Genomic DNA, 24,967 nt, shown 5'->3' on the forward strand with positions numbered 1-24,967 from the left:
AGCAATATCCCTAAGGATAAAGATAGGTCCTATGATACTAGAAACCTAAGCAAGATTGTCCCACCCTACAAAGTTGGGGATGACATCCACAAGTGGATTACTGCTTTGGAGAGGGCTTGCAAAGGACAGCGGGTACCCCAAAGTCAGTGGGCAGCAATCTTATGGCTCTCCTTTTCAGAAAAAGGCAGAGATAAGCTCCTCACAGTTAGTGATGGGGATGCTAACAACTACACAGTCCTGATGAGTGCTCTGATTGATGGGTTTGGCTTAACCACTGAGCAATATAGGTTGTTGTTCAGGGATACCCAGAAGACACAGACTCAGGACTGGACTGATTTTGTAGATTGTGCTACTAAGGCTCTGGAGGGCTGGTTATTGGGCAGCAAAGTACAGGACCATACACGATTGTACAATTTGATTATGAGGGAGCAGATCCTTAGTAATTGTCAAAACCAGCTTCTACACCAGCACCTGGTGGACTCTGATCTGACCTCTCCACAAGAACTGGGTAAGAGGGCAGACAAATGGGTCAGAACCAGGATTAGGCCTAAAAATCAGGGTGGTGATCAAAAGAAAGATAATACCAAGCCTCAAGAGAAAGGTGGGGATAAATCCAAGGACAAGTCCCCTACAGGGCCCCAAATGTCCAATGGTGGGGGTGGGTCCCAAAACACTTCCTCTATCAAAATAAAACCTTATTGCCATGTCTGTAAATAGCCTGGCCACTGGAAGACTGACAGTAGTTGCCCAAAGGCCAACAATAAGGAAAACATTCCACCAAGTAATACTCCAACACCTCCTGTTACTACTAGTAGCAATTCCCCAGGTGGTGGGAGTGCCCCAAAGCATTTGGCTGGGTTTACTTGGGGGAACTCAGGTGGACCAGATCCCCTACCACAGCTACTCTTGTCTGTGAAAATGGCATGGGGTCTGCCAACTTCACTGCTTGTCCCAACACTTTGGGCAAGTACAGACAGGAGCCCCTCATCAATGGTCAGAAAGTTGAAACCTATAGAGACACAGGGGCTGGCATCACTATGGTGACTGAGAGTCCAATCCCCTCAGGACAACTTTTACCTGGGCACACATACCAGGTGGTCAATATTGATGAAGTGCAGAAAGATCATCCCATGGCAGTAGTAAATCTCAGCTGGGGAGGTGTCACTGGCTACAAACTTGCCTGTAGATTGTCTACTGGGAAATGATCTAGAGATCTCAGCCTGGGCTGAGGTAGAACAAGAAACCCATTCCAAAATGGTAGGTCTCCCTGGAAAGGTTAGTGGGGCTGTGATGGCCACAGCCCCAGCTCAAGATTTCCTCCCTGAAAAGGTCAGTAGGGCTGTTGTAAGAAATGGGGTGGCCACTTCTCCAGGGGGTAGCACGGAACCGAGCAGGCAGGCCAACCTTCGGAGGACATGTGAAGCATCCAAGCAGTACCCACATACGACTCACCAGGCACACCACAAAAGAAGCACGACACCAGCTTGAGTTGAAAAATTAATAAGTTCTCTATTGACTCCAACCTGCAAGGGTAAACATAACATAGGCCGTAATCACAACAAGGCGCTAGCGAGCGCCAGGGCAGTATATACCCAGGGGGGATTATTTACAAGGTAATTGGGAACAAGGCTGAAACGGTAAATAAGTCCAAATTGTCCCGCTGAAATATAAAAAGGTTAGCACTTGGCATGTGACGTCAGCGACATCAATATGAGGGAAGAAAACACTAGGCGTGGGAGCCCATTATGCATAGATCAAACATTAGGGGTAATACCCAAAATAGCTGGCATTGGAGTCTCCTGCAACAAGAATAGGAATCCCCCAGCATTATCATCAAGCAGGAACACCTGTAATAGAACAGCACGGCGTGCTCATCAGCATGGGGCATAACAAGGGGCCTGGAGTAACACGGCAGGCCAGCATAGGGGCCCACCAGGCCGAAACCTGTAGGAAAAGGCACCAACCTGCAACAAAAACATCAGGCAGTAAATTGGCATCACCATTAGCATAAGAGCCGTAACATATGAACCAGGCCTGAATCCCATTGCACCTGGGGCATCAATCCCCCTAGCTTAGGCATAACATTAGGCATGTCACCACAGCACATTAAAATTGGTCCCCCATCACCATAAATGCATGGGCCTAATCATACCAGCATGGGCCACATTACCATGCCAGGTACCTTAACATAGCTGCATTACCATAGGGCATCCTTACCTGCGATGTAAACAGAAGGAGCAGTTCAGTAGGGGCAGAAGCACAACCGACTCCCCAAATAGACAGGTCCACTGTAGGGACAATTAGTCCCGGCCGACTACTGACAGCGGGGAGTCCCTCCGGGTCCTCTGTGGTGTGTTGCCCAGTCTAGGGGGTCTCCTGTGTACCTCCAGGGCCTACAGGGCGCAGTCCCGGTCTCCAACAGAAGAGGGGTGGGGGCGAGCACCGACCCTGTGCCCCGTTGCCCTCTCCACCCCCCGACAGAGTCTAATTAAGGCCCCACTCACCGGCTATGGTTGGGTTCCTCTTCTGCCTCCGGCCAACCCATTCAGGCTTGTGGGCAAGCGGGGCCCTCTCCCCAACACGGGAGCCCCGCAGGCAGCAACACCATCCCGGCAGCCGGATCTTCACTGCGGAGGGGCCAGGCACCGACAATGTGCCTCAAGGCCCCCCCTCCTCCTCCTGTGGGCTCTGACCCTCTGCTGCGGGGTCCTCAGGGACTCTTACGCAAGGCAGGGGGAGGGGCAGGCACGGACACGTGCCTCGATGCCCCCTCCTTCTTGCTCCGAATCAGTGGGCACAGCGGGGCTCTCCTCACCCGGGTCCCTCTGCCTCCCGGGGACCCGGGGCCTCGGGGCACCACTGGACCGACGAGCGGGGCTCTCCTCAAGGGATGGGAGCCCCGCAGGAGTGCAGACTTCCTCCAGCCGGCTTCCTGCTTCACCCAGGCCCCTCCTCTCTCACCGGGACCCGGGATTTGAGGCAGCCTCCGCGAGGCTGCAGGCTTCTCTCTTCCGGCACAATCGGGGCTCCCTCTTCACTATGGGAGCCCCGCAACACCGCAACTCCGCCGGAGCTTCTTCCGGCCTCTTCAGGCTGCCTGGCCGGCAGCCAATCCCTGCGCGGCCTTCCAGGGGCACGGCCGCGCGAGCCAATCCGTGCGCGGCGGGCCGGGGGCGTGGCGGGTGACATCACCGGTACCCCAGCCACGTGATGCTGGCCGCGTTGGCTTCGGGGCCTATCGCGGCCCTCACCTCACTTCGGCAGCCCTCTCCTGGCACCGGGGGCCGCCACACCGATGCACACAACAGCGGGGGGGGGTCTCCTCCCAGCGCCACAGTCTCCACGACGGTGATTTTCAGCAGCAGTAAGGGGTAGGCTCCCTTTTATTTAATTGTTTGGAACACCACATCAGCCCACCAACACGTGGCGCTATCTCCTCAGCCAGAAAGGGCGCAACCACATGGGATAGGCACCCACAGCGCTATTCACGGCGCCCAGCTCCTCCCCTCGGGCCACACGGCTTCCAGGGCCCTGGGACTCAAATGGACAGTCCCCCAGCAAGCCTCAGGGGCACACTCCTCACCTCCTGGGCGCTTCTTTCCCGCCACGCTGGCGTGGTTCAAGGTCCCAACAGCGTCAGGGACCTGGGGAGGGGCCCTCCTTCGTCAGGGGCCCGGGGGACAGCAGAGGGGGGGTTTGAGGGGTGCAGGGCCCAGCTCACAGGCCCATATGGCGGTAACACCTCGCAGCAGGTCCCCTCACGTTCCTCTCCCAGCTCTGTGTGAATGCATGGTGGCACATCCCCCTTACTTATACCCTCCTCCCAGGCAGCGCCAGAACCTTCTAGAATGTTGGCAAAGCTGGCCTAAACTGGCTCAAGGGGAGGGGTTGAGCACCCTGGGAGCCAGGCTTCCCTCCAAAAGCTAGGGGTGGCTGGGTAATAATATCTAGACCGCTGACCTATGGCAGTCAGGTGGCCAAACCCATGGCCATGGCATCCATTTTAAATACAGAACATTTCAGTCAGGTTCATTTCTAAAATGGGGGGGCATTCCCTGCAAACCATTTCGTGACATTACATTTTAAAACAGGGCAACTCTTACCTCTCATGGCCTATACAATAATCGTTACCATGGGGGAGACATCCTAGACAAGGGGGTCAAAAGCGAAAGATTTCGGGGGAAAAGGCCAAGTCCAACAGCTGTGATGGTCTCAGCCCAATCTCAAGCAGACTCCTTCCCTGAACAGGTTGACAGGGCTGTAATGGTCACAGCCCACATGCAAACAGAGTTCCCTCCTGAAAAGATTGGTAGGGCTGTGATGGTCACAGCCCAAACTCAAACAGATTTTTGTGTTCTGAAGTCTGAAACGATAGATCACTCCACACAAACAGAGAGTATTGGGGGGGAAGAAAAGTCTCCTTCCCACCAGACATTAGGTGAGGGTCAGCCTCCTCAGGGAACTGACGCTACCCCTTGTGAAAGAACTGCCCCAGAGGTAGTCAGGCCTAGCCCCTGATGTCAGTGGACCCTTCCAAGGTGGGACCCAGTCTGGAGCAGGTAACCTGCCCCTCTCTACCCTGCCTCAGTCAGCCCAGGGCTGTAGAGGTCAGGGAGGCCAGTGGACCCCAAAGGGGCCAGTGGACCCCAAAGGGGCCCCTGTCCACAGGAACCCCCCCCATCAGCAGATTAGGGGCACCAAAGCTAGCAGCCCTAGCAAGGTGAAAATTCCAAAAACTCCTGAGGGATCTCCCTTACTCTTAGTTAGGAACCTCCCCTAGATGGACTCTGTTGGGCACAGCCAAACCTGGGACCCAAAGGCCCCAAACCTGACCTGTCCCTCCAGTAAGCCAACAAAAGGGACCCAGCCTCCAGCTATAGGTAGCCAGAGGTTGACCCTGAGAGCACAGTGCAACTCAGTCATGGAAAGAAAGGCCTATATGGTGGATAGTGATTGGAGGAAGCTGAGCCCTACATTAGTGGAGCCTCACTTCATTACTCCATCCCAACACCAGCCTTTTACTTTGCCAAAACACACCACAGGTAGAGATTCCTTATGGTGGAGACCCTCTGATACCCCTAGGGTGAGGGATTGCTTAGTGGACCATGAGACAGGGGATAACCATGCCAGTGCAGGTTCCTCCTTATATGGCCACTCAGGTAATATAGGCTTACCTGGTCAAGGATAGCCTTATCTCCTTTCGTTTGGGGGGGTTGTGTAGGAGGATGGATATCTGACTATGGTTACCCCCAACTTTTTGCCTAGTGTTTAGCTGGTTTTCGACTTAGATGGCCTGGGATCCTGCTGATCAGGGCCCCAGGCTATCTGCTGTCACTGTAAAATGGACTCCATGTACTTTAGGTACATCTCCAATTGGATATTGGGTCTCCTTGTGAGCCCCTGTATAGTGTACCATAGGTACCCAGGGCATAGGTGCATCCAAGGCCTACCAGGGGCTGCAGCATGAATTATGCCACCCCTGGCTGGCCATCCAAATTGACACAACTGGCTGATCACTCAGCTGGGGCAAGGTCGTGTAATCACCCCTTGCTTAGGTATAGTATTCCTATACATACCATTATATATAGACACATATATACCTATAAGTCACTCCTATGGCAGGCCTTAACAATCCTGAAGGCAGAGTGCTTAGTTTTATGTGAGATGAGGCTCTAGCATGAGCTGAGCCTGTCTGCAGCTTTCGAACCACGTCCTTATAGCTGTTCTATGATATAGCCATACCATATACTCTTAAATGCATTATAATCCTCGTGGTTAAATGCTAACTCTGGTTTGGCTTTATCAAAACATGTTGTGTAAGGTGTCATACGCTTTGGAATACTACCCCCTCACCAGTTCTGGCGACGGGGGTAGCATTCCACCCTTCTAGAGGGAGAAGATATGTTGTTCCTGTTAATCCCAGTTAAAGTTAACCAGAGCCTCAGCATCACAAAATGGATGCTGCTGCCACAGACACAAGTCTGACCTCCTGCTGCTGGGAGTCCATCCAGCGAGGGAGGCTTGGACAATAGGTTTCCTGTCTTGGGAGGTGCTAGCACCACCCCAGACAAGCCATAGTGTATTGGCGCAGGGAGGGCTGAATGAAATGAGACACTGCCTGGGGCACACAAGGTGTCCCATACATAGCCCGGTTCAAACCAGTTGCTGGGGCACTCCAGCCCCAGCTCTGGCGCGAAACTGGACAAAGGGAAAGGGGTGTAACCACCCCCTTCCCTGGTCCCACCCATAGGAGGGACCTAGCAGGTAATCCAGCCCCTCAGATTAGTATATAGCTAGGAGCTGAGTCAAGAGATTTTAGATTTATCCTGAACTGAAACTTGAAACGAAACTCTGGACCTTCGACATTCTATTGCAACTAGAAGACTGAAGAATTTCCCTTGTGGTCAAGGAGTGACCACCCTGTGCAAACAGGCACCATCCAGCGATCTGCATTTTACTTTGTCTACGCTCCTGCCGGAGCCCGAGCACAGAGTCCGACAAGAGCCAGACTTCCAGACTTCTTTGACACCGATCCACAGCCACAGCAAAGCTGAGACCCGTTGAGGAGCCGAGAGACGTGGGACCAGCCATCTTGAATAACCTGCTCTTTGCTATTTGTGCAGCTTCTGAGGCACCCTCAAAGTTGTGCATTGGGGATTGAGACGCCGCCGCCCCGAGCACCTTCTGCACCGACGCACAGCCCTCCACACTCCATGAGTGCCGCGTGGGGCCTGCTAGTGTTTTTGTGCTCGACGCGTCGGTCCGATTACTTGCCCGTTGGCTAGTGGCCTCTGTGACGATGAACCTTTGAATCTGAACCACCTGCCTGGTTGCTCCAGATGGGCCCTTGCTTCCCTGCAAAGGAGAAGCCCCATAGACCTTGCTGGTCTAACTCGAAGCGAATATTCGATTCCTGCGTGGGTTGCATTTGCCAAGGCCTGTTGACTCCAATCCGGAAGCCGACGCCGCCAACAGCGAGATCCTTTGTGGAGCAGTCCGTATCCAGCTCCTGGTCATCGCCGCCGCCTCCTGGTCCACGTGGCTGCAGAGTCAAGCTTCACGACATCACCCGATTGCTTCATGACATTGGTTGGTTCCTTCCTGGTTCCTACCTGGTCACTGGCTAGTGACCCAGACTCTGTAGCCTCTGCTTTCAGGTACTCTTCATCCTCGATCCGCCCTTTCATCCAACCGGACACTTCTCTCCTGGTCGCCTGCAGCATCTTTTTACAGGTCTCCATAGGAATCAGCGACGAAACCCGACACAACTTGACACCTATGCACCCGGCTCCTGTGGGTGAGGTAACGCAGACAGAAACATTGCAACTAAAGCAGACAGAAACATTGCCAGCGTCAAACAACCTTGGGACCTCGTCAGGTTGCAACTATTAGTAAGCGCTCAGCGCACCTCGTTCTCCTTGTTTACTGGCTCCCTCGCGCACGGCGGCTGAAGATGCGCCCAGCGAGTTGTAGAGCATTTGTTGTTCTTCTGTTAGCTTTCTTGTTAGCTTTCCCTTAATATCGGCTCCCTCGTGCACGGCGGCTGAAGAAGCGCCCAGCGAGCGTTGAGCACTAATCTAAACCAGCCTACATTATTATTTCGCCAGCATGAGATGATTACGCATTTTTTAAAAATTGTATGAATTGTTTTTAAAATTTAAACGCTGTCACAAATCACTTGCTGCACATTACCTGTTTATTGTAAGGCACACGGCGAGTCTCACTACTCCACCACCAAAAGTTTGGCTGTGTGGAGGGGACTAGCGCCACTAAAAGGAAGTACTGCACACCCACTTCCATTTTCACAACACTAGCGGCAGGTCAGCACTCTAGTGCCTCGCCTACCCTGGCCATAAAAGCCAATGCTCCCAGTCAGGCGCAGCGGACGTGCGCAGCGGGCGCGACGTCTGCGCGCCGGAGTCGCGCCAGAGTCATGCCCGTCTGCGCCCGTCCGCGCCGGGACCGCCAGACCACGGACCCGTTACCCTGATGTACCTCACATCAATCCTTTACACATATACCAATACTCTAGGGATCAGCTACTTTCCATCAGGCAACCTCTACATCTCCCACACTCCTGTCCCACTCTCCTTAATCCCAATACCATATGTGGGCCGATTAACTGTAACACCTGCACTCACCTACCCACCTACTCCCGCTCATAATACTATTTTAGCCGCTCTCCTCAATACCCGTTCTCTTCCTAGACACAAATGGGACATTTTAGAGCTCATATCGTCCAAATCCCTAGATCTATTATTTTTAACAGAAACATGGGCAGACCTATCATCGGGACCAGACTTTACGGCTGCTCTACCCTTAGGGTATTGTGTAAGTAGATTGGACAGAAAAGGACAGAAGGGTGGCGGAATAGCCATAGTACATAGAGAAGAATTCAGTCTCCATACCACACCCCTTTCCCTCAAAGAATGCGAAGCCATAGCCTTTAGTTGCACCTTGTCTAAAATACAATCATTCGCTGGGACATTAGTGTATCGTCCCCCTGGTCCACGTACTAAATTTCTTGCCAACTTCCATTCCATCCTGGAAAATTCTATAGGATCGACGCATTACACCATTTTGGGCGACTTAAACTTTCACTTAGACATAACAAATGATACAGATTCTACTACTATTCTAAATGATTGCCTAGCGGCCGGCCTCCATCAATTAGTTGTAGCCCCTACCCACATTGCAGGACACACTTTGGATGCGATATTCACGAACAATAACGACATCACGGTCTCCAGAGTAGAACCTCTTACATGGACTGATCACTCGGTGGTGTACTTTAACATTAAACTGAACCCTACGACTGTAGTACCAACTAAACCACCACCCCATACGACATCAAGGAACTGGAAAAACCTTAACATCCCTGATTTTTCCACAATGTTAACGGAATTACTGCAAAACACCTACTCTGATCCCGACATAGCATCCAACAACTATCTTACACACCTCACCCAGGCATGCAATACTTTCGCCCCCCTCAAAACTTCCAATAGAAATCGTCACACTCCATCAGCTCCTTGGTTCTCAGAGGATCTCCGTAGGCAAAAACAACACTGCCGAAACCTAGAAAGGAGATGGCGCAAGCATTATTACCCATCTGACAAACTAATTTATAAATCAGCCTTAACCAATTACAAACAATTAATCTTCACCCAGAAGACCAACTATTTTGTGTCACAAATCAATTCCTCACAAAACTCCACTAAACAACTGTTTCAGGTAGTGAACCAGCTTTCCAATCCCCCGGTACCCCTGGAGGATACATCTCAACAACTCTGTGACTCCCTTGCCAAGTTTTTTACAGACAAGGTTATGTCAATCTTTAGCACTTTTTCCCCTTCCACTCATTCTGGTGCATTAACATCTCTGCCTGACCCTTCAAACATCTCAGTTACATTTTCTCATTTTCAAGAAACCTCTCAAGAGTGCATCCAATACCTTATAACCAAAATCAAATCTGGTTCCCCCCACTGACCCATGTCCACCTTCAATCCTTAATTCGATCGCACACATTATTACACCAGCAATTGCCAACATCTGTAATACCATGTTCAGCACAGGAATATACCCCTCAGTATGGAAACAAGCAGTCATACGCCCACTTCTTAAAAAGCCTAACCTAGACCCTGGAGATCCAGCTAGCTACAGGCCTATCGCCTGCCTACCCTTTCCATCTAAGATATTTGAGAGTCTCATGAACACGCAACTCTCCAACTTCATTGAAACCAACGACCTTTTAGATGACACACAGTTTGGTTTCAGACAGGCACATGGCACCGAAACAGCACTCATCAAAGCGGCTGATGAGATTAGGTCTACTATGGACAAAGGGGGAGCGGCGGTCCTGATATTATTGGACTTGTCCGCAGCCTTCGACACGGTTGACCACACCACCTTGGTCGACCGTGTCTCTGCCTTGGGGATTACACACAAAGCAAAAAACCTCATCTCTTCATTCCTAGAGAACCGATCCCTAACAGTCAAACTAGGACAATTTTGTTCGCCTACTTTTTCACTCCCATGCGGCGTCCCACAAGGATCCTCGCTAAGTCCGACACTGTTTAATATATATGTGTCGGACTTGGCGAGGGTAATCAAAGCCCACAACATCAGCCTTACAACATACGCCGACGACACACAGCTCGTCTTATCTATTCATCAAGATGGTGCTGATGTGGCCGCTAACTTTCAATCAGGCATGTTAGCAATAAGCGACTGGATGGCGGCCAATTGCTTAAAGTTGAATTCCTCCAAGACAGAGATAATGGTCTTTGGTAAACTGGAACCCATCTGGTCTCCTGTTTGGTGGCCTGACAAGCTAGGTCCCCCCCCTACCCCGGTCACCAAGGTGCGGAACTTAGGGGTAATATTTGATGACAAACTGCTATTCACCCACCATGCGAACAATGTGGTGTCCACTTCATTTTTTACGTTACGTAAAATAAAAAAACTACTACCCTATATCCCCAGTACCCATGCAAAAACACTCATCACCTCTCTGATTTTTTCACGTATAGATTATTGCAACGCTCTTTTTCTGAATGCACAGGCCAAAATCACTAACAAACTTCAGCTAGTGCAGAATGCGGCAGCCAGAGTCCTTCTGAAGATTCCCAAATTTCAATCCATCCCCTTCCCACCTGCAAAACCTTCATTGGCTTTCCATCAAGAACCGCACCAGATTTAAGTCCCTCTGCATAGCATACAAAGCAATCAACAACATAGGTCCTGCTTTTCTCAGAGAGGCCTTTAAACCCAAAAACAACCCTAGAACCCTGCGCTCCTCTTCTTCTCATTGTGTTAATATTCCTCGCACCCGAAGAGTTAACTGGGGAGACGGATGCTTTGTCATAGCCACTGCCAAACTTTGGAACTCTCTCCCCACCTACATAAAAATCAGCCCCAACCTCATGACCTTCAGGAGACAGCTGAAAACGTGGCTCTTCATTCAGTAAATGGCCCTTTCTGTTCAACCACTTTCTGTCTGACTACTTTTGATCTATAGCGCCGAGACACCCACGGGTAGTTGCGCGCTTTAAAAGTCGCATAAATAAATAAATAAACGCGGGCACTCCAGTGCTCCTGTAGGTATTGAATATCCTAGTGTCCTAGTTTTCAGTGGCTTTCTCCTAGTACATCTGGAAGTGTCCTAAAATAACTAGTTTCTAACTCTTACGTTCCCATTGTTTCCCTATGGTAACTCGCGTGTGTGAATAGACACTGCACACGCATCCCGTGGGCCTCCTGCTCCCTAACTCTTGTTAGCTCAGCGTAGCCCCAGCGATTCCCTAGGCCTACTCCCTGTTCGTGACGTGGTACTTATACCACTATTTTAGTACACGGTCTTCAGCGCCCCTAGGGCTCGACTGTATTTTGTGCAATTTATTGTATGATAATTGAGTATCTTGTTATGTGCTTTAGCCTCTGACCTCATAAAGAGTTCAGAGGGGTTGTGTTTATAATAAATATATATATATTTAATATATAACCTGTGTGGTGTCCTTTCATTTGGTATTCAAGGGGTTACATATGGTAAAACAGCTTGCTTCACATGCTGTCTGAAGTTTTAGCCTAAGACTGTTTTGTCCATGCTACCACTAGGATAGTTGGTCTAGAAAGTTGACTTTACAACCATCACCATAAGGGTTGTTTGGACTGGTGCAAGGTGCTCACTCGAATAGTGAATATCATATACCAGGCCAACTTCTCACAGTGCCCTCGAACCACGGTGCAAGCAGCGGCGGCGATTTTTTGGCATGGAGCGTCATCGTCGGGGATACCATGGCTTAGTTGTGAAGCAAGGCGGTGCGGAGTGCGGTGCCCACAAGTCACTGTGCTAGCAGCGGCTCGGTGGCGGTGTCAGCAAGACCAGGGTCATGGTGCAGCGTTGCGGCGGTGCCTTCAAGATGCGGAGTCGGCAGTGGTGTCATAGACGTCGTCGAGTTGCTTTTCTTCTGTTGCAGCACAAAACACACAGTCCCCAGTGCTGAGGGCAGAAGAGCTTGAAGTCTTTGATGTTCCTGAGACTTCTTGCTCAAGACAGAAGCAGCCACTGCAGGCCAACACAACAAAGCACACAGCAATGTGGTAGTTCCTCCTCACAGCTTCTCCAGCTCTTCTTCTTGGCAATCTTCTTGGTCCAAAAGAGTTCTAAAGTTCAGGGGTCTGGGCCCCAATATTTATATCCCAAAATCCTTTGATCTCTTAGGAAGAGCGTGTCTGTGCCCAGCCAGAACCAGTTATGCCTTCTCTGGTGTGATTTCCTGGCAGGAGGTGGAGACAGCATTGTCGGAGGCAGACCAGGCCCTTTGAGGTGCAAAGAAATTTCCTCCACTTTTCCCATCGCAGCCCAGGCCTATTCAGCCTGAAATTGGTTGTAATTCACTACCAGGACATGCCACACACACCAGAACATGTTCTGCCTTTCACATACACTGCACACTGCCCACAGGGGTACCTTGGGCCTACCATAGGGGTGCCTGACATGTAAGAAAAAGGGAAGGTTATGGACTGGCAAGTATGTGCACTGGCCAAGTCGACATGACAGTTACAAACTGCACGCAGACTCTGCATTGGCAGGTCTGAGTTAACTTTTCAGGGCTACTCAAGTGGGTGGCACAATCAGTGCTGCAGGCCCACAAGTAGCATTTGATTCACAGGCCCTGGCACACTCAGTGCACTTTACTAAGGACTGACAAATAAATCAAATATCCATTTATGGAAACACCAATCTATAATGCAATATACCACAGGAGCACTTGTACTTTACAACTGATCAGCAGTGCAAAACGTGCACAGAAACGCTACACCAGCAAAACCAGAGTCAAAACCAGGAGGTCAGAAAGAAAAAAAACTCAGGGGACAAACGCCAAAATATGCCAAGTCTAAAACACACACACACACACACACATACATATACAGAAGCACTAGAGCAATAAATTATACATTTCATGCAACGGGGGGTCACGCTAAACACGGCCCAATTACATACAATGTGGGAAACTATCAAAATCAAAGACAACTGTTGCAGGAATGTTGACTTTTTACATGAAACAACAGTTATCTAGGCTATCAAGAAGACAATGTGACTTTGGCCAGGATGAGTTTTGAAAAAAGGGCGAGTAAAAACTGCTCAGACGAAGAATATAATTTTAAGACACATGAACAGAGATCTTATATTCAACACCAAGTATTGCACAAAAATTCAAGGTCAGTACCGAATTTGAAGCAAGTGGTACAGCAACCACATCTCATATGGTTTACCGATAGGAAACCCATTGTCAGAATACATATGCATTAAAACGTTCCAACAGAAAGAATTCAGGACCATACCAAGGTAGATGAAAATAATGAATATAAGTATCAATAGATCTCTAAAATGCTCACTGTGCTATTAATAAATACATTTAATTGGCACTGATCAGTTACCCTTTGTTGAGAAGGAAAGCCCAACATGCACAAATTTTATGATAAAACAAATATAGACTGATAACCAAGCTAAGATCTGAACCGCCTGGATACCCTCATGGGTGATTAGCGCGCTCTCAAAATATTGATAATGTTTTGCAAGAGCATATTGAAGACACTTATGTAGTTTTTTTTCTTAGGAAGACAGTAGAAATATAAATACGAACAATGCAAAGACATGAATTTGTAACTGCTGAATATTCACTTCGTCTTCCTATTTTACTAGAGTTTGGAGGATTGATGAGATACACAAATCTGATAATTTCACTGTAGTCAGAACATAATGTACTAAATGCTGTGGGCTGTTATCTAGCTTTCTGTGACCTAGTACTCTTTCTGTATCCATTGTATGTTGTTCCCGGTAGCATGTTTACCTTATTTCCTTTTACATAATTAACCCCTTTGCTGCTAGGCCTTCCCCCGTGCTAAGCCTTTTTTGGGGTATTTGGGGGTAATTGGCGCTTAGGCCCCTGTAACTTTTTGACCACATAAGGTATCCACGCCAAATTTGCATCCTTTTCTTCCAATATCATTGGGATTTCAAGGTAAAAAAAATGTAAAAAAGGTACCCAGTGTTTGTTGATTCTCCTGGAGGGGACCCAGAACTTAGCCAAAATACAGCTAAACTTAGTTTGGGGGGGGGTCAGGGGGGAAAAAAAGCTGCAGATGAAAGGGTATGGTTTTTTCCCTGCAAAAGGTATCAACAAAGGGTTTGTGGTGCTGAAATTACCATATTCCCAGCTTTCAGGGACTGACAGACTTTTGTCAGAGAACCAAAATGTTTTACACAGTTTGGGCATTTTACTGGGACATAGCCTATTTTTACTTTTTTGTGCTTTCAACATCCTTCCAGTTAGTGGGTATGAAAGCAATAATGGATCCTGGAAAGCTATACATTTCAAAAAAGTATACAAAATTCTGAATTCAGCAATGGGTCAGTTGAGTAGATCCTTCAAGGTTTTTTTATAGACACTAACAGTTGAAAATTAGTTGAAAAAACAGCCATTTGTGCCAACGTTTTCACTAGTTGCTTCTTCTAAGTATAACAGATTTTTTAAAGCAATATATTGTTACATCCGTTGGACCCTTCTGGTTGTGGGGATATACAGGACTTGTAGGTTCACCAAGAACCCGACGAACCCAGAGCCAATAACTGAGCAGCGTCTTGCAATGGTTTTTTATTGTGTACCGGGTATATAGCAATTCATTTTGGAAAATATAAACAGTGAAAAATTGGTATGAAGACACTTATGTATTTCTGAAATGGGAACAGAATATAGAGTTTAAAAACAGTAGCTATTTGCACATCTCTGAAATTGTGGGTACCCATATTAGCATGTGAATTATAGGACACTGTTCAAAGTGACTTCTTTTTTACACATGGTCTTACATTTGGAAGGAAGGAATGCAGCAAAAGTCAATAGGCAATAACAGCTGCTCTACAATTCTGTGTTCCCCTAAGTCTCCCGATAAATATGGTACTTCACTTGTGTGGGTAGCCCAAGTACCCGCGACAGGCAAGGGCCCAAAACCCATTGAAACTAACCCTGGGCGTAGTTCGCGAAGTAGTGCTATGCGTAGCTACGCAAAGTGCACTTTGCACTACGTGAGGTTCGCGTAGCTACGCGAACTGAGTAGTGCACTGTGCAAAATGCTGTTTGCACTGATTGCACAGTGCTGGATGCTTGTTCGCACTGTGCAATCAGTGCAAACTGCATCTTGCACAGTGCAATCGGTCGTTTTCTGCCGCTTGAGTAGATTTCTACTCGAGCAGCAGCTTTCTCAACGCGAAGTGTTAGTTTCTCATCGCGAGAGGTTGCGAGCATACGCGACCGCTCGCAGTGAGAAACCTGACCTCCCCGAGTTGAGAATCTAGCCGGGAAGTTTATTTTCCACGCTCGCGATCAGCAACTTGATGTTGCAGATTGCGAACGGGGAAAAAGTCTTGCCGGGACGTCATTTTTCTTGCTCGCGGTCGCCAAATTGACGTTGAGGACCACGAACAAGCAAAAAAATGACCGCTACGCGCGTTTACACTGTGCTACATGCAATTTGCATAGTGCGCAGTAGCGCAAACTACGCGAGCGTAGCGTAGTACTTTGCCCAGGGTTAATTGAGACATCAAAATTATCTATCACAAAACAACCTGGTTTTGCAAGGGGGGTCTCCTGGGTTTATTGGCCCTGATCTCGGCAGCCATCTTGGTAAACTACCAAATCCATGCATTTCTGAAAACTAGACACCCGGGGGAGTCCAACGAGGTATGGCTTGAGCGGACCCTCCTTTGTTTTCCTACCCAGAACCCCCTGCAAACCTCAAATTTAGCTGAAAAAACAAATTTTCCATATATTTTTGTGTGGCATCCCCGTGTCGGCACAAATGCCCCACCCCACATTGTTCCCCTCAGTCTCCCGAGTAAAATGATACCTCACTTGTGTGGGTGTCCAAAGCAGAATTGCATTAAAACTTTTTTTTTTAATGTAGCTGTTGGACTTGGCCCTTTTGGCAGGTTAACCCCTAAACTTTTTGCTTTTAAATGTGACCTGATGTTCGTTGTTTTTGGCTTCTACGCACTTTAACACTGTGTCCCAGTGTAAAGTGTGTGCGCAATCTGAGTGTACATATATACCCCATGCATAGGAATGCATGGGGTATATATGTGTCCATGGTAATTCCTGGTGTGAGAGGAGGGCGGGGTGAGTTTGGTATATGCAAACTCGCGAGAATAAATGCTGTGCAGTGATGTGCGCAGATTTATTGTGTCTGGTGGAGAAGTGCCACTTTTAAAAGTTGGCATTTCTATGTGCAGTGAATGTGAATTGCCTGTCTGGCTTGTGAGTGACAGGGGCTGGCTGGTGAGCCTGGCTCCAGGAGCGAAGATGGGTCTGCCCGGTGGTGAATAGGGAGATCTGCATGTAGATGGGAGGGAGGAGTTGCACCTGGGACCTGAATAGGGCTGTGTCTTCCTTACACAATGCTGGCTCTACCTCCAGTGGTGCGTCTAATGTCCCTAGCCTGTCCTGTGAATAGGGAGAGGGGCTGAGCAAAACAAAGTGCTCCAGAACCAGTTGTAACTGGTTCTCCCCTTGCCCTACAGTTTGTAACAAAGGATATGTGTGAATAAGAAGGGGCTGTGACCCCATGTAAAATGTACTCTGGTTCCTGACTTGAGGGGGGCCTGCTGCTGGGCGCCAGGAGGAACCGCCACTGGGGACTGCCTCCCTGCTGGAGGGCCCTATGAGCTGGCCACATAGCCCAGAATTTGCCCCCCCTGCATTCTGACAGACTTTCTTGGGACTTGGCGCTTTATTGCCTGAAAAGCGCTTCTCTTTTATTCCTTGAGAGGGCTGTGCTGTCCTGACTGAGGAGCAGCACTTCTGATTCTGGTAGCAGTACGGCGCTGCAATCCTTCTCAAAAGAGAATTCCCAGCGTGGAGATTCCCCGCAATTTGACCAATTTCGGCGCGGGTGCCCACCCCGCATATTTGCCCTTTTAATATCCCTAGTGGGTGCCTACCCCGCCAGGAACTTTGTGCTTTGGAAATACCCCTAGCGGGTGCCCACCCTGCCAGGGGGTTTGTGCTGTTGTGGTACCCCTAGCGGGTGCCCACCCCGCCAGGGACTTCGTGCTGCGTTTCCCAAGCGGACGGGAGCCTACCCCGCGTTTCCGCAACGTGAAAGAATCGTCGACGCGGGCCCGGGAATCTCCTGCCAAGCTGCCCCTGATGTCAAGAGCCCGCCGCGCTGGGATTGGTCCCAACCGCTGGCGTTGCCTAGCAGCTGAGGGGCTCGCCGGATGGAAACCTTTCAGAGCAGGGAAGGTGCTGGGAGTCTCAGCCTCAGCGCTCTTCCCGGATGCCGCCAAGCCTGCCCCCGGAGATCCGAGCAGCAAGGGGGAAGAAGCTGCTGGATCCGGCAGATTTTTCGAAGAAAGGAGCGGAGTCCCCCGAGAGCCACCCGGTAAGTTGAAACGGGCTGGGGGGCTCCGTGGGTGCAGGATTGATGCCGAGTAGGGCACACTGACCCTTCCTGTCTCCTGAGCGGGCCTGCCGTTGCGGGCCACTCCAACGTTGGGGGAACGGTTGATTAAAGGTCCCCAGTGGGGGTCCCAAGGGCCAGTGGTGCCGTCCTTTTCCTTTGTTAGTGCCCGAGTGTAGGGCTGACCTCCACAGCGGCACCGCCGTTGCGAGCCGCTGCAACATCCGTGGCAGATTAATTTTAAGAGGCAGAGGGCTCCGACAAGGGGCATAGTAATCTCCAGAGCCTAGATGGCTCCAACGATGGCAGACTGGTTTTAAGAGGGCCCAGAGGGGCCCAAGCTGTTCCCCTGTTGTGTGGCCATTATTCACAGCTGCCCGCTTGCGCTTGTGATTTTTGGGGCGAAATTAGAGGTTTGCAGGGGATTCTGGGTAGAAAAACATTTGGGGATCTGATAGATAGGGGGTATCTGCATTTTTGGTCCTAGGGTCGGCAGCCATCTAGGGAAACCTATCAAACCCACACATTTCGGAAAACTAGACACCCAGGGGAGTCCATTCCATCATAAGCACCGAACGGCTTAAATTACAAGATACAGGTATTTTATCCAAAGGGACACTTGGCGTTTAATGTACAAAAACACATACCTTTTTAAAGCATGGTTGTATGGTATATTCTTGATGGGGTTAATTGTAAGTAAACAAATCTGTTCAAATATATTTTGAAATATAGATTTTATTACACTCTTGTAAAGGTGTGTTGGGGAAAGAAAAATGTGTGGGATGGTTATTAGTTATTGTTTGGAGACTACATACTGGTTTAAAATACATATAACACATAAGTAAATATTGGACAATTGTGTTATGAATCCCGATCAAATTTAATCTGCAAAAAAAAAAAAAAAGGGCATACAAGTGTTTGAAATACTGGATGAGTGCCATCATGCTTTTTTCTCGAACGTCTCGACTCTTAAATATACCTTTACACAATTCACCAAAATAACACCAACATCATGGAAGGCCTGCCTGGCGATATCTGTATCCAAACAAGGAGAGCAGAACAGTCATGATTACTATAAATATAATTAATGGAAATCAATGCTAAACCCTCACCAAAGCAGATGGATAGAGTTGGAGGCCAGTGTGTGCATAAATGTTAACGTTGCATTACAAAGAAGGGTTTTGCAAAGCATTAATCAGCATGAACTTCCACACAATATTGACCTCCCCAGAAGTTACAAGATGCAACAGTAGTTTGAACTGCTATAGTGATACGCTATAAAATATGGGAGACCTTCGACAAAACAGAAGAAACATCAAATAGGTGGGGGTAGACTATGGTGAAATTTGTGTTTTGATCTACATACATCCCTATTTGGCATGGTCTTAGGATAGGCTTTGTCCTTGACCTTCTTTTAAGCGCTCTCCATCAAACTTTCCCAGTTTTATAGCAGATGTCGTCTTCGGCTGTCTTTTTTACTTGGATAGGAACTGTTGAAAATGTGTTTTTACAAGAATGTAATGTTATTCTAAAACAACCGGTGGACAACCAACCAGAATATACAAATGCGTGAAAATTAATAGTAAGCTGGAAAGAAACAAGGGCCTAATCTTTGGTGCTAAGCCATTAGCGACTAATGGCCCGATTACCATACGTTAGGAAGGCCTCCACACGAGTTCTGGAATGAGAAAATTCAATTCAGAGCCTATGTCTGATCAAATCGCCCCATTCCGAACGACCAAGTATGATGCGAAGATCTCGTCCCCATCGACCGAATCGTTTCAGAACCCGATCTGGTCAGTCTGAGTCGTTCGGAGCCGAATCGTGCTGTGCAATGGGGCCAGCTTCCAAACCAGCAAGCACAATGCCAGATTCTGACTGCCATACTGACTTGGTTTTGGCAAGACAAAAAGGTTTTGGGAATCAAAGTTTGGCGGGCCATAGCAGGCACTCCTAATCGGTCACAGGGGGGTGCCCATGGGTCCCCCTGAGCCAAGCATGCATAGTGTGTCGGGCACCATAGGGTGCCCGCCACAGGGTACACGCTTTTCCCCACCCATCCCTTTTTGCAATGGGAGCCTGTGTACGCATTCAACCTTTTATGGCAACATGGTAGCTGGCACTTAGGGAGCGAAATTTCTCCACCCTCCCACCCCATTGTGCTGTGGTCTGAGGGGGGTTCAAGGCAATTGGGGTCGGCTTTGTTCGAAAAGGTGTGCAAGGGTTTATCAGTATCTGTTTAGGGTTGTCGCTTGGAGCAGGTGCTTAGGGCGGTTGGCAGAGAAGTTACCATCGTTTAACAAAGTTTATTCTTGGTGACAGCGCCAACTCAGACTCAAAGGGAACGGCTAGATTAGTTCATGCCCGGAGGTCACAGAAAGTTCAAGGTTTTGTAGGTCCACTTGAGTAGGGGTTAATAGTTGTAGTAAAGGGCGGGAGGAGTTTAAAGGACACGGTTACAGTAACATTGTACCCGCTACATATCTGTTTAACTGTATCAAGTTTGGGTGGGGGGGAGGGAGAATTTTAGGGGAGGTGGTATATTAATATAGGTGAGTTAACTGTATAGTAAGGTTTTAGCTTTGTGAGGCCAAAGGCCTAGGTTTTGTTGTGATGTGCAGCTCTTGCAATAAAGCGGCCTTTTCTACCGAAACCTGGCGTGAGTGGTCTGCTCCCCTCTTCCCCGAATAATCATTATTTCAAAAGGTACCCATGCTTCAAAGAAAAACTAAATACACACGGATTTGAATTAGCACATTGAAAAGAAAGCCAAATACAAAAATGACTGCAGGCTGATCTTAAAGTAACACCTGAAATCTTAGATGTATACAGCTCATGAAATCTTAATCCACCAACTTGCCACTGAAAACTTTGCCTCTGGTTGCAAAAAGAAGACCTTTATTATGGTAATTTGCAGTTTTCTTTTTTTTTAACTAGCCCCAGTATTTGATAGCGCCTGTAGACAGAGTCTTTCCAATTACAAAAACACATAAGTGCACATTAATAATAGATCGGAGTATCTGAAAAAAAAAACGACTGGACATGCAGGTCACAGGCTTGATAGCTTAAAGAGTAAGGGGATTTTAAGAAGCAGGCACCTGTCAGTATACAAACAAACTGATACTCCGCCCCGCCTAACTTGGCTAATGCAGATGTTCATCTTTAAGGGACCGGCTGATGAGCTACTTGATCCCTCAATTTGAATGGATATCTACCTGCCCGATGACTACCATTTAGAGCTCCGTTTAATCAAATTATAATGCATACTTTTCATGGAATCGTCTTTCTTGGGCTCATAGTTATATGCGGTGTATGTAACCAGCGCTATCACAGCAGGGTCCGTGGTATGTTCAAGTAAATATAACTAGTACCCTGAAATATTTTTTTTAAACAACTTTAAGCAAAGATGTGGCCTGTCAGCAGTAACATAAGCGAATATTTTAAATGTGATATTTAATACCTGAAGCACGACTCTCCATCCACAAATGAACATAACCATAAAAAAGTGAATAGGAGTGATATCACGCACATTTACTGGAGGGTCGCTGTGCACTTCTGGCAAACCTTGCGCACAAAGGTTCCAGCAAGCTATCAGAAAGCATGGTGCTGAAGAAAAAGGCGATGGGTAGGGAGGGACAGTGCCAGCCTGTTATAGAGGCCAGTCTCCAGTGGCCACAGGTTGGTGAAGATCCTGGGTGATGGTAGATCCAGGGCCGCCTTTGCCTGTCCACTGGCAGAAGATGTAAGACACTGTTCAAGGTTTTCGTCCGCAGCGTGGACACCCACGTTCTCAATGCATTAATGATTAGGATGGAGCGGTTGTACGCCCCTGGGCGCTGCGATTGTCCGTACAGTGCCCATGCTAAGGCCCCTCTAATCTTCGATACCGCCACGCCGCGGATAGATCTCCTCATAAGGCGGGGGCATCTCGTGGGGAAGAGGGTAGCAGTAGGGGTAGGAGGCGTTGAGCTCGGGGTCCATGGGTGAGTAACCGGGCAGCTCCACCGAGGGGTGGCCGCCGCAGTGCACCTCCACGCCAGCCTCGTCAAACACGTGGAAGACCCCCACGTTGATGTAGGAGACGGACTGGTAAGGCTGAGTGTCCGGGCCTCCAGGGCCCCTTGTCCGGGGAAAGTCCTCGTCTTCCTCCGCCGCCGAGATGATGGAGCCGCGGCTGCGGCGCCCGCCCCGTCCGCGTCCCCTCGGGCCTCTGCCCGCCCTCCGGCGCTGCTGCGCAGCCTTGTAGTTCTTGACTAGCAGCAGGTTGAGCAGCCCCAGCAGGCACTCCAGCGAGTTGAAGATGGTGGAGATGACCAGGCCTCGCTGGTAGTCCTTGAGCTTCTGGCACTGGTTGCCGCCGTACCCGGTGACTCGCTGCAGGCAGTGGTGCGAGTACTTCCTCTCCACTAGCGACACTGTGTCCCCGTCGATGACTGCGCCCGCGAAGGCGCTCAGCACCCCCAGCATGAAGACCAGCACGCCCAGGAGGAGGAAGTTCTGGCTGCCGCTCTCGGGCTTCGGCTCGCCACTGTTCTGCCCCGGCTCCTCGGACGGCTGCGCCCCGTCCAGGCCCGCCGGCTCCTCACGGCAGCAGAGCAGCGCGGAGCCCAAAAGGGAGATGCCGGCCAGCAGGAGCAGTCCCGAGTAGAAGGCTCCGGCGGCAGCGCCCAGGCGGAACGGCTCCCCGCGCAGCTCGGAGCCCAGGGAGAAGCACTTGAGCCCCACGGCAGCCGCGCTCAGCGCGCAGGCGAGCAGGAGGCAGCTGGAGAGCGCGACGCAGGCTCCCCGGGAGCTGCACTTCATTCTCCGCCGCCGCCCCCGCCTTTACCCTCCGCCCGAGCCCGCCTCGCCCCCGCTCGCCCTCCCTCATCCTCCCGTGTCCTCTTCGGCGGCCCGGCCCGGGAGGGAGGGGTTGGCGGTCTGGGGCCACATGGCGCTTCAGGCGGGGGCCGGCTCCCCGCTGCCTCGGTTCCTCCCGTCGCTGCTCCGCGGAAGCCCGGCCTGTCCCTGGGTGCTTGCAGCCGGCTCCCCACGCAGCATCCGATCCCCGGCTCCCGCAGCGCGCCGCCTCCTCCTGCAGCCGCCGTGTGGTTCTGCCTCCCGCCCGCCCTCCGCTTTTATTGCTCCCCCTCTCTCCTCTACCATTCCTGCTTTGGTGCTTTTAGGAAGCAAATTAATAATGGATGAAAGTAAAAAAATGCCGAAGAGGGTATCACTACGATCAGTCATCGCCTGACCGGCTCTTGGGTGTCCTTAGAGCTCATCTCTTGCCTGGAAGCTGCGACGCACTGCACCTGAACACCTACTCTATAGAGTGAACTCAATGCCGACCTGGGGTAGGGAATAGAAACCGCAGGGGTGGAGCATATGAGCTGAAATTTCTCACCTGCACCGTCCACTGCGCCTACACAACATGCAGTAGTATCTATGGACGGGACATGCCTTTTAGAACAAGAAACAATGTATGCGCTTTTCGGTGGCTTTTGTAGCTGCGCACATCACCGGAGGTTCACGCTTTTGCTTGGATGGATGCGTAGGTAGGCCGCGGCAGCTTACCTTGTCTTCTCACACATTAACTCAGAAGCCAGCTGTGAGGCTCGAGCTTGAACTGCTTAGCCTGTTGTCTTACCAATGGGGATGGCACGAATGCCAAATTGTAAATGGGCTATAATTACATAATTGAAAGGGTGCTAGGGCTCATTACATGATGTACGATTGCTGATAAGAGTCGATGTCTACAAGATGAGTGTGCTCATTCTAGGTGTTCCAGTGACAAGTCAATCGTTCCAGTGACACATAAATAATTGCAGTATACATCAAGAGGGCCCACTCTGTTCGTCGATTACAACTAGCTATGGCTGTGCCCAGTGCTTTAAATGGGAAAAAATAAGTGCCAGTACAGCTTTGGGGACCAATACTTACCTTGGTACTCAACGCTGCAGTAACTACCATGATTCCACCAACATGGGGCGACTCCATTATAGTCCCAATCTATAAAAAGGGGGACAAAGCGCTGGCAAGTAACTACCGGCCCATCAGCCTGCTTGACTCATCTGTAAAACTCATGAGCAGAGTTCTGCTTTTCAGATTAGAGGAGTGGGCAGATGAGAATGGGATCCTTGCAAACTCACAATATGGATTCAGGAAGGGAAGAGGGACCTTAGATCAGTGCCTGAATTTAGAATTGTTGATAGGCAAGTACACGAGAGCCAAACCCGGTAACATCTATCTTTGCTTTGCTGACCTTAGCAGTGCTTTTGATTTAGTTAATCATTCAAGTTCAAGTTCAAAAGCTTTTATTCGATTTGTACATACAAATCATACAAGCATAATAAAATACATAATTTAAAATATTAAATCACCACTTGGACGCAGGTAAGAAAAAGAGTAGAAAAATGTACAAAAGGCCAATGTGCAACAGTTAAAATCAACAACTGTTACAATGATATAAAACATTCATATGTGTACAGACAGGAAGTTAATATAATAAACTTGATAAACAATTTCCTGGCAGCTGTACATATCAATAAACGTAATTCTGATAATATGATTCTGAACTATATAAGAATGATATAAAATGATTTAAAAGAAAAGAAATAAAAGGAAGGGAGGACCATACAATACATACTGTGGATATCAACAAGAAAAATAATACCTTAACTACAAGGATTAATATAAAACTTGGAAACATACATATACAGACAGGAATGTATAAAGTGGTAGCAACATGATATGATTCCTGGCAGCTGTATAACATAGGTACAGACAGGTAAGTATAAAGGGTTTTATAGTATAATACTTTTCCTGGCAGCTGTACATTTCAAAATGTAGATGGCCAAAAAGAAACATATATCCTCATTCCCCAACGAGGATAAAAGTATCAATGCAGTTTTGGTGGTACGAATATTGTACTTTATAAAAATCGGTTTAAGGTATTTTATCCTAAAAAAATGATAACATTTACAGAAAAGTAAAAAATGGCAACAACTCTGGCGAGAAGTACTGTCACAAGGACAGAGTGACTCTGATCTGGCTTTCGGGTTTGGAAATGCAACCAGATGATGAACAATACCCAATCTGACACGTGTTAGTACATATTGGTGAGAGGGACGAGTCACATATACAAGATATGGTTGGAACCCCGAGGTTAAATTCAGGTCCTTGTAAAATTTCACAGTGGTTAAGTTGCCATGAGTTTTTTCTCGCTCTGCCTTTTGAAAATTAAGAAAAGTTGTCTTAATTTCTTTTTTGGGAATAGAAACAACCTCCTCTGGCTCAAGAAACACATCAATATTAAAAAGAAGATACCAGCGGTGAATGTATTTTAGCCACTGTATGCGTAAAGAGCGGTCCAAACCTATACAGTCAAGAATAATATCTTGAGTGAATTGAGTCTCTGGCTTAGCCCAAATAGAACGCCACAATAAAAATGGCCGGACTGCTGCTAAGTCAGAAATGAACTCGACCCCAACCTCCTCGTGAATCAATTGAACGGAGGCTGAAGGGG

The 24,967-nt window shown here is 48.8% G+C and overlaps 1 protein-coding gene across 2 annotated transcripts in view; it reads right to left on the bottom strand.

Annotated features, from left to right (window-relative positions):
- The window catches only part of TMEM271 (transmembrane protein 271), a 253,177-nt gene extending 230,620 nt beyond the window's left edge, over positions 1-22,557 (bottom strand). Inside the window, exon 1 of one of the 2 annotated variants that reach the window (XR_013607150.1) lies at positions 20,990-22,557. Coding sequence is in view for 1 of the 2 variants with exons in the window: in XM_078676331.1 (XP_078532457.1) it covers positions 21,334-22,263 (930 nt within the window). In the remaining variant the exon portion in view is untranslated. Of the gene's footprint in view, positions 1-20,338 lie in introns of those variants that run through there. The other variant, XM_078676331.1, reaches the window with a different exon arrangement.
- Positions 22,558-24,967: the final 2,410 nt, after the last annotated feature.

This window comes from Lissotriton helveticus, chromosome 2_1, assembly GCF_964261635.1.
Source record: "Lissotriton helveticus chromosome 2_1, aLisHel1.1, whole genome shotgun sequence".
Classification (NCBI taxonomy): Eukaryota; Metazoa; Chordata; class Amphibia; order Caudata; family Salamandridae; genus Lissotriton; species Lissotriton helveticus.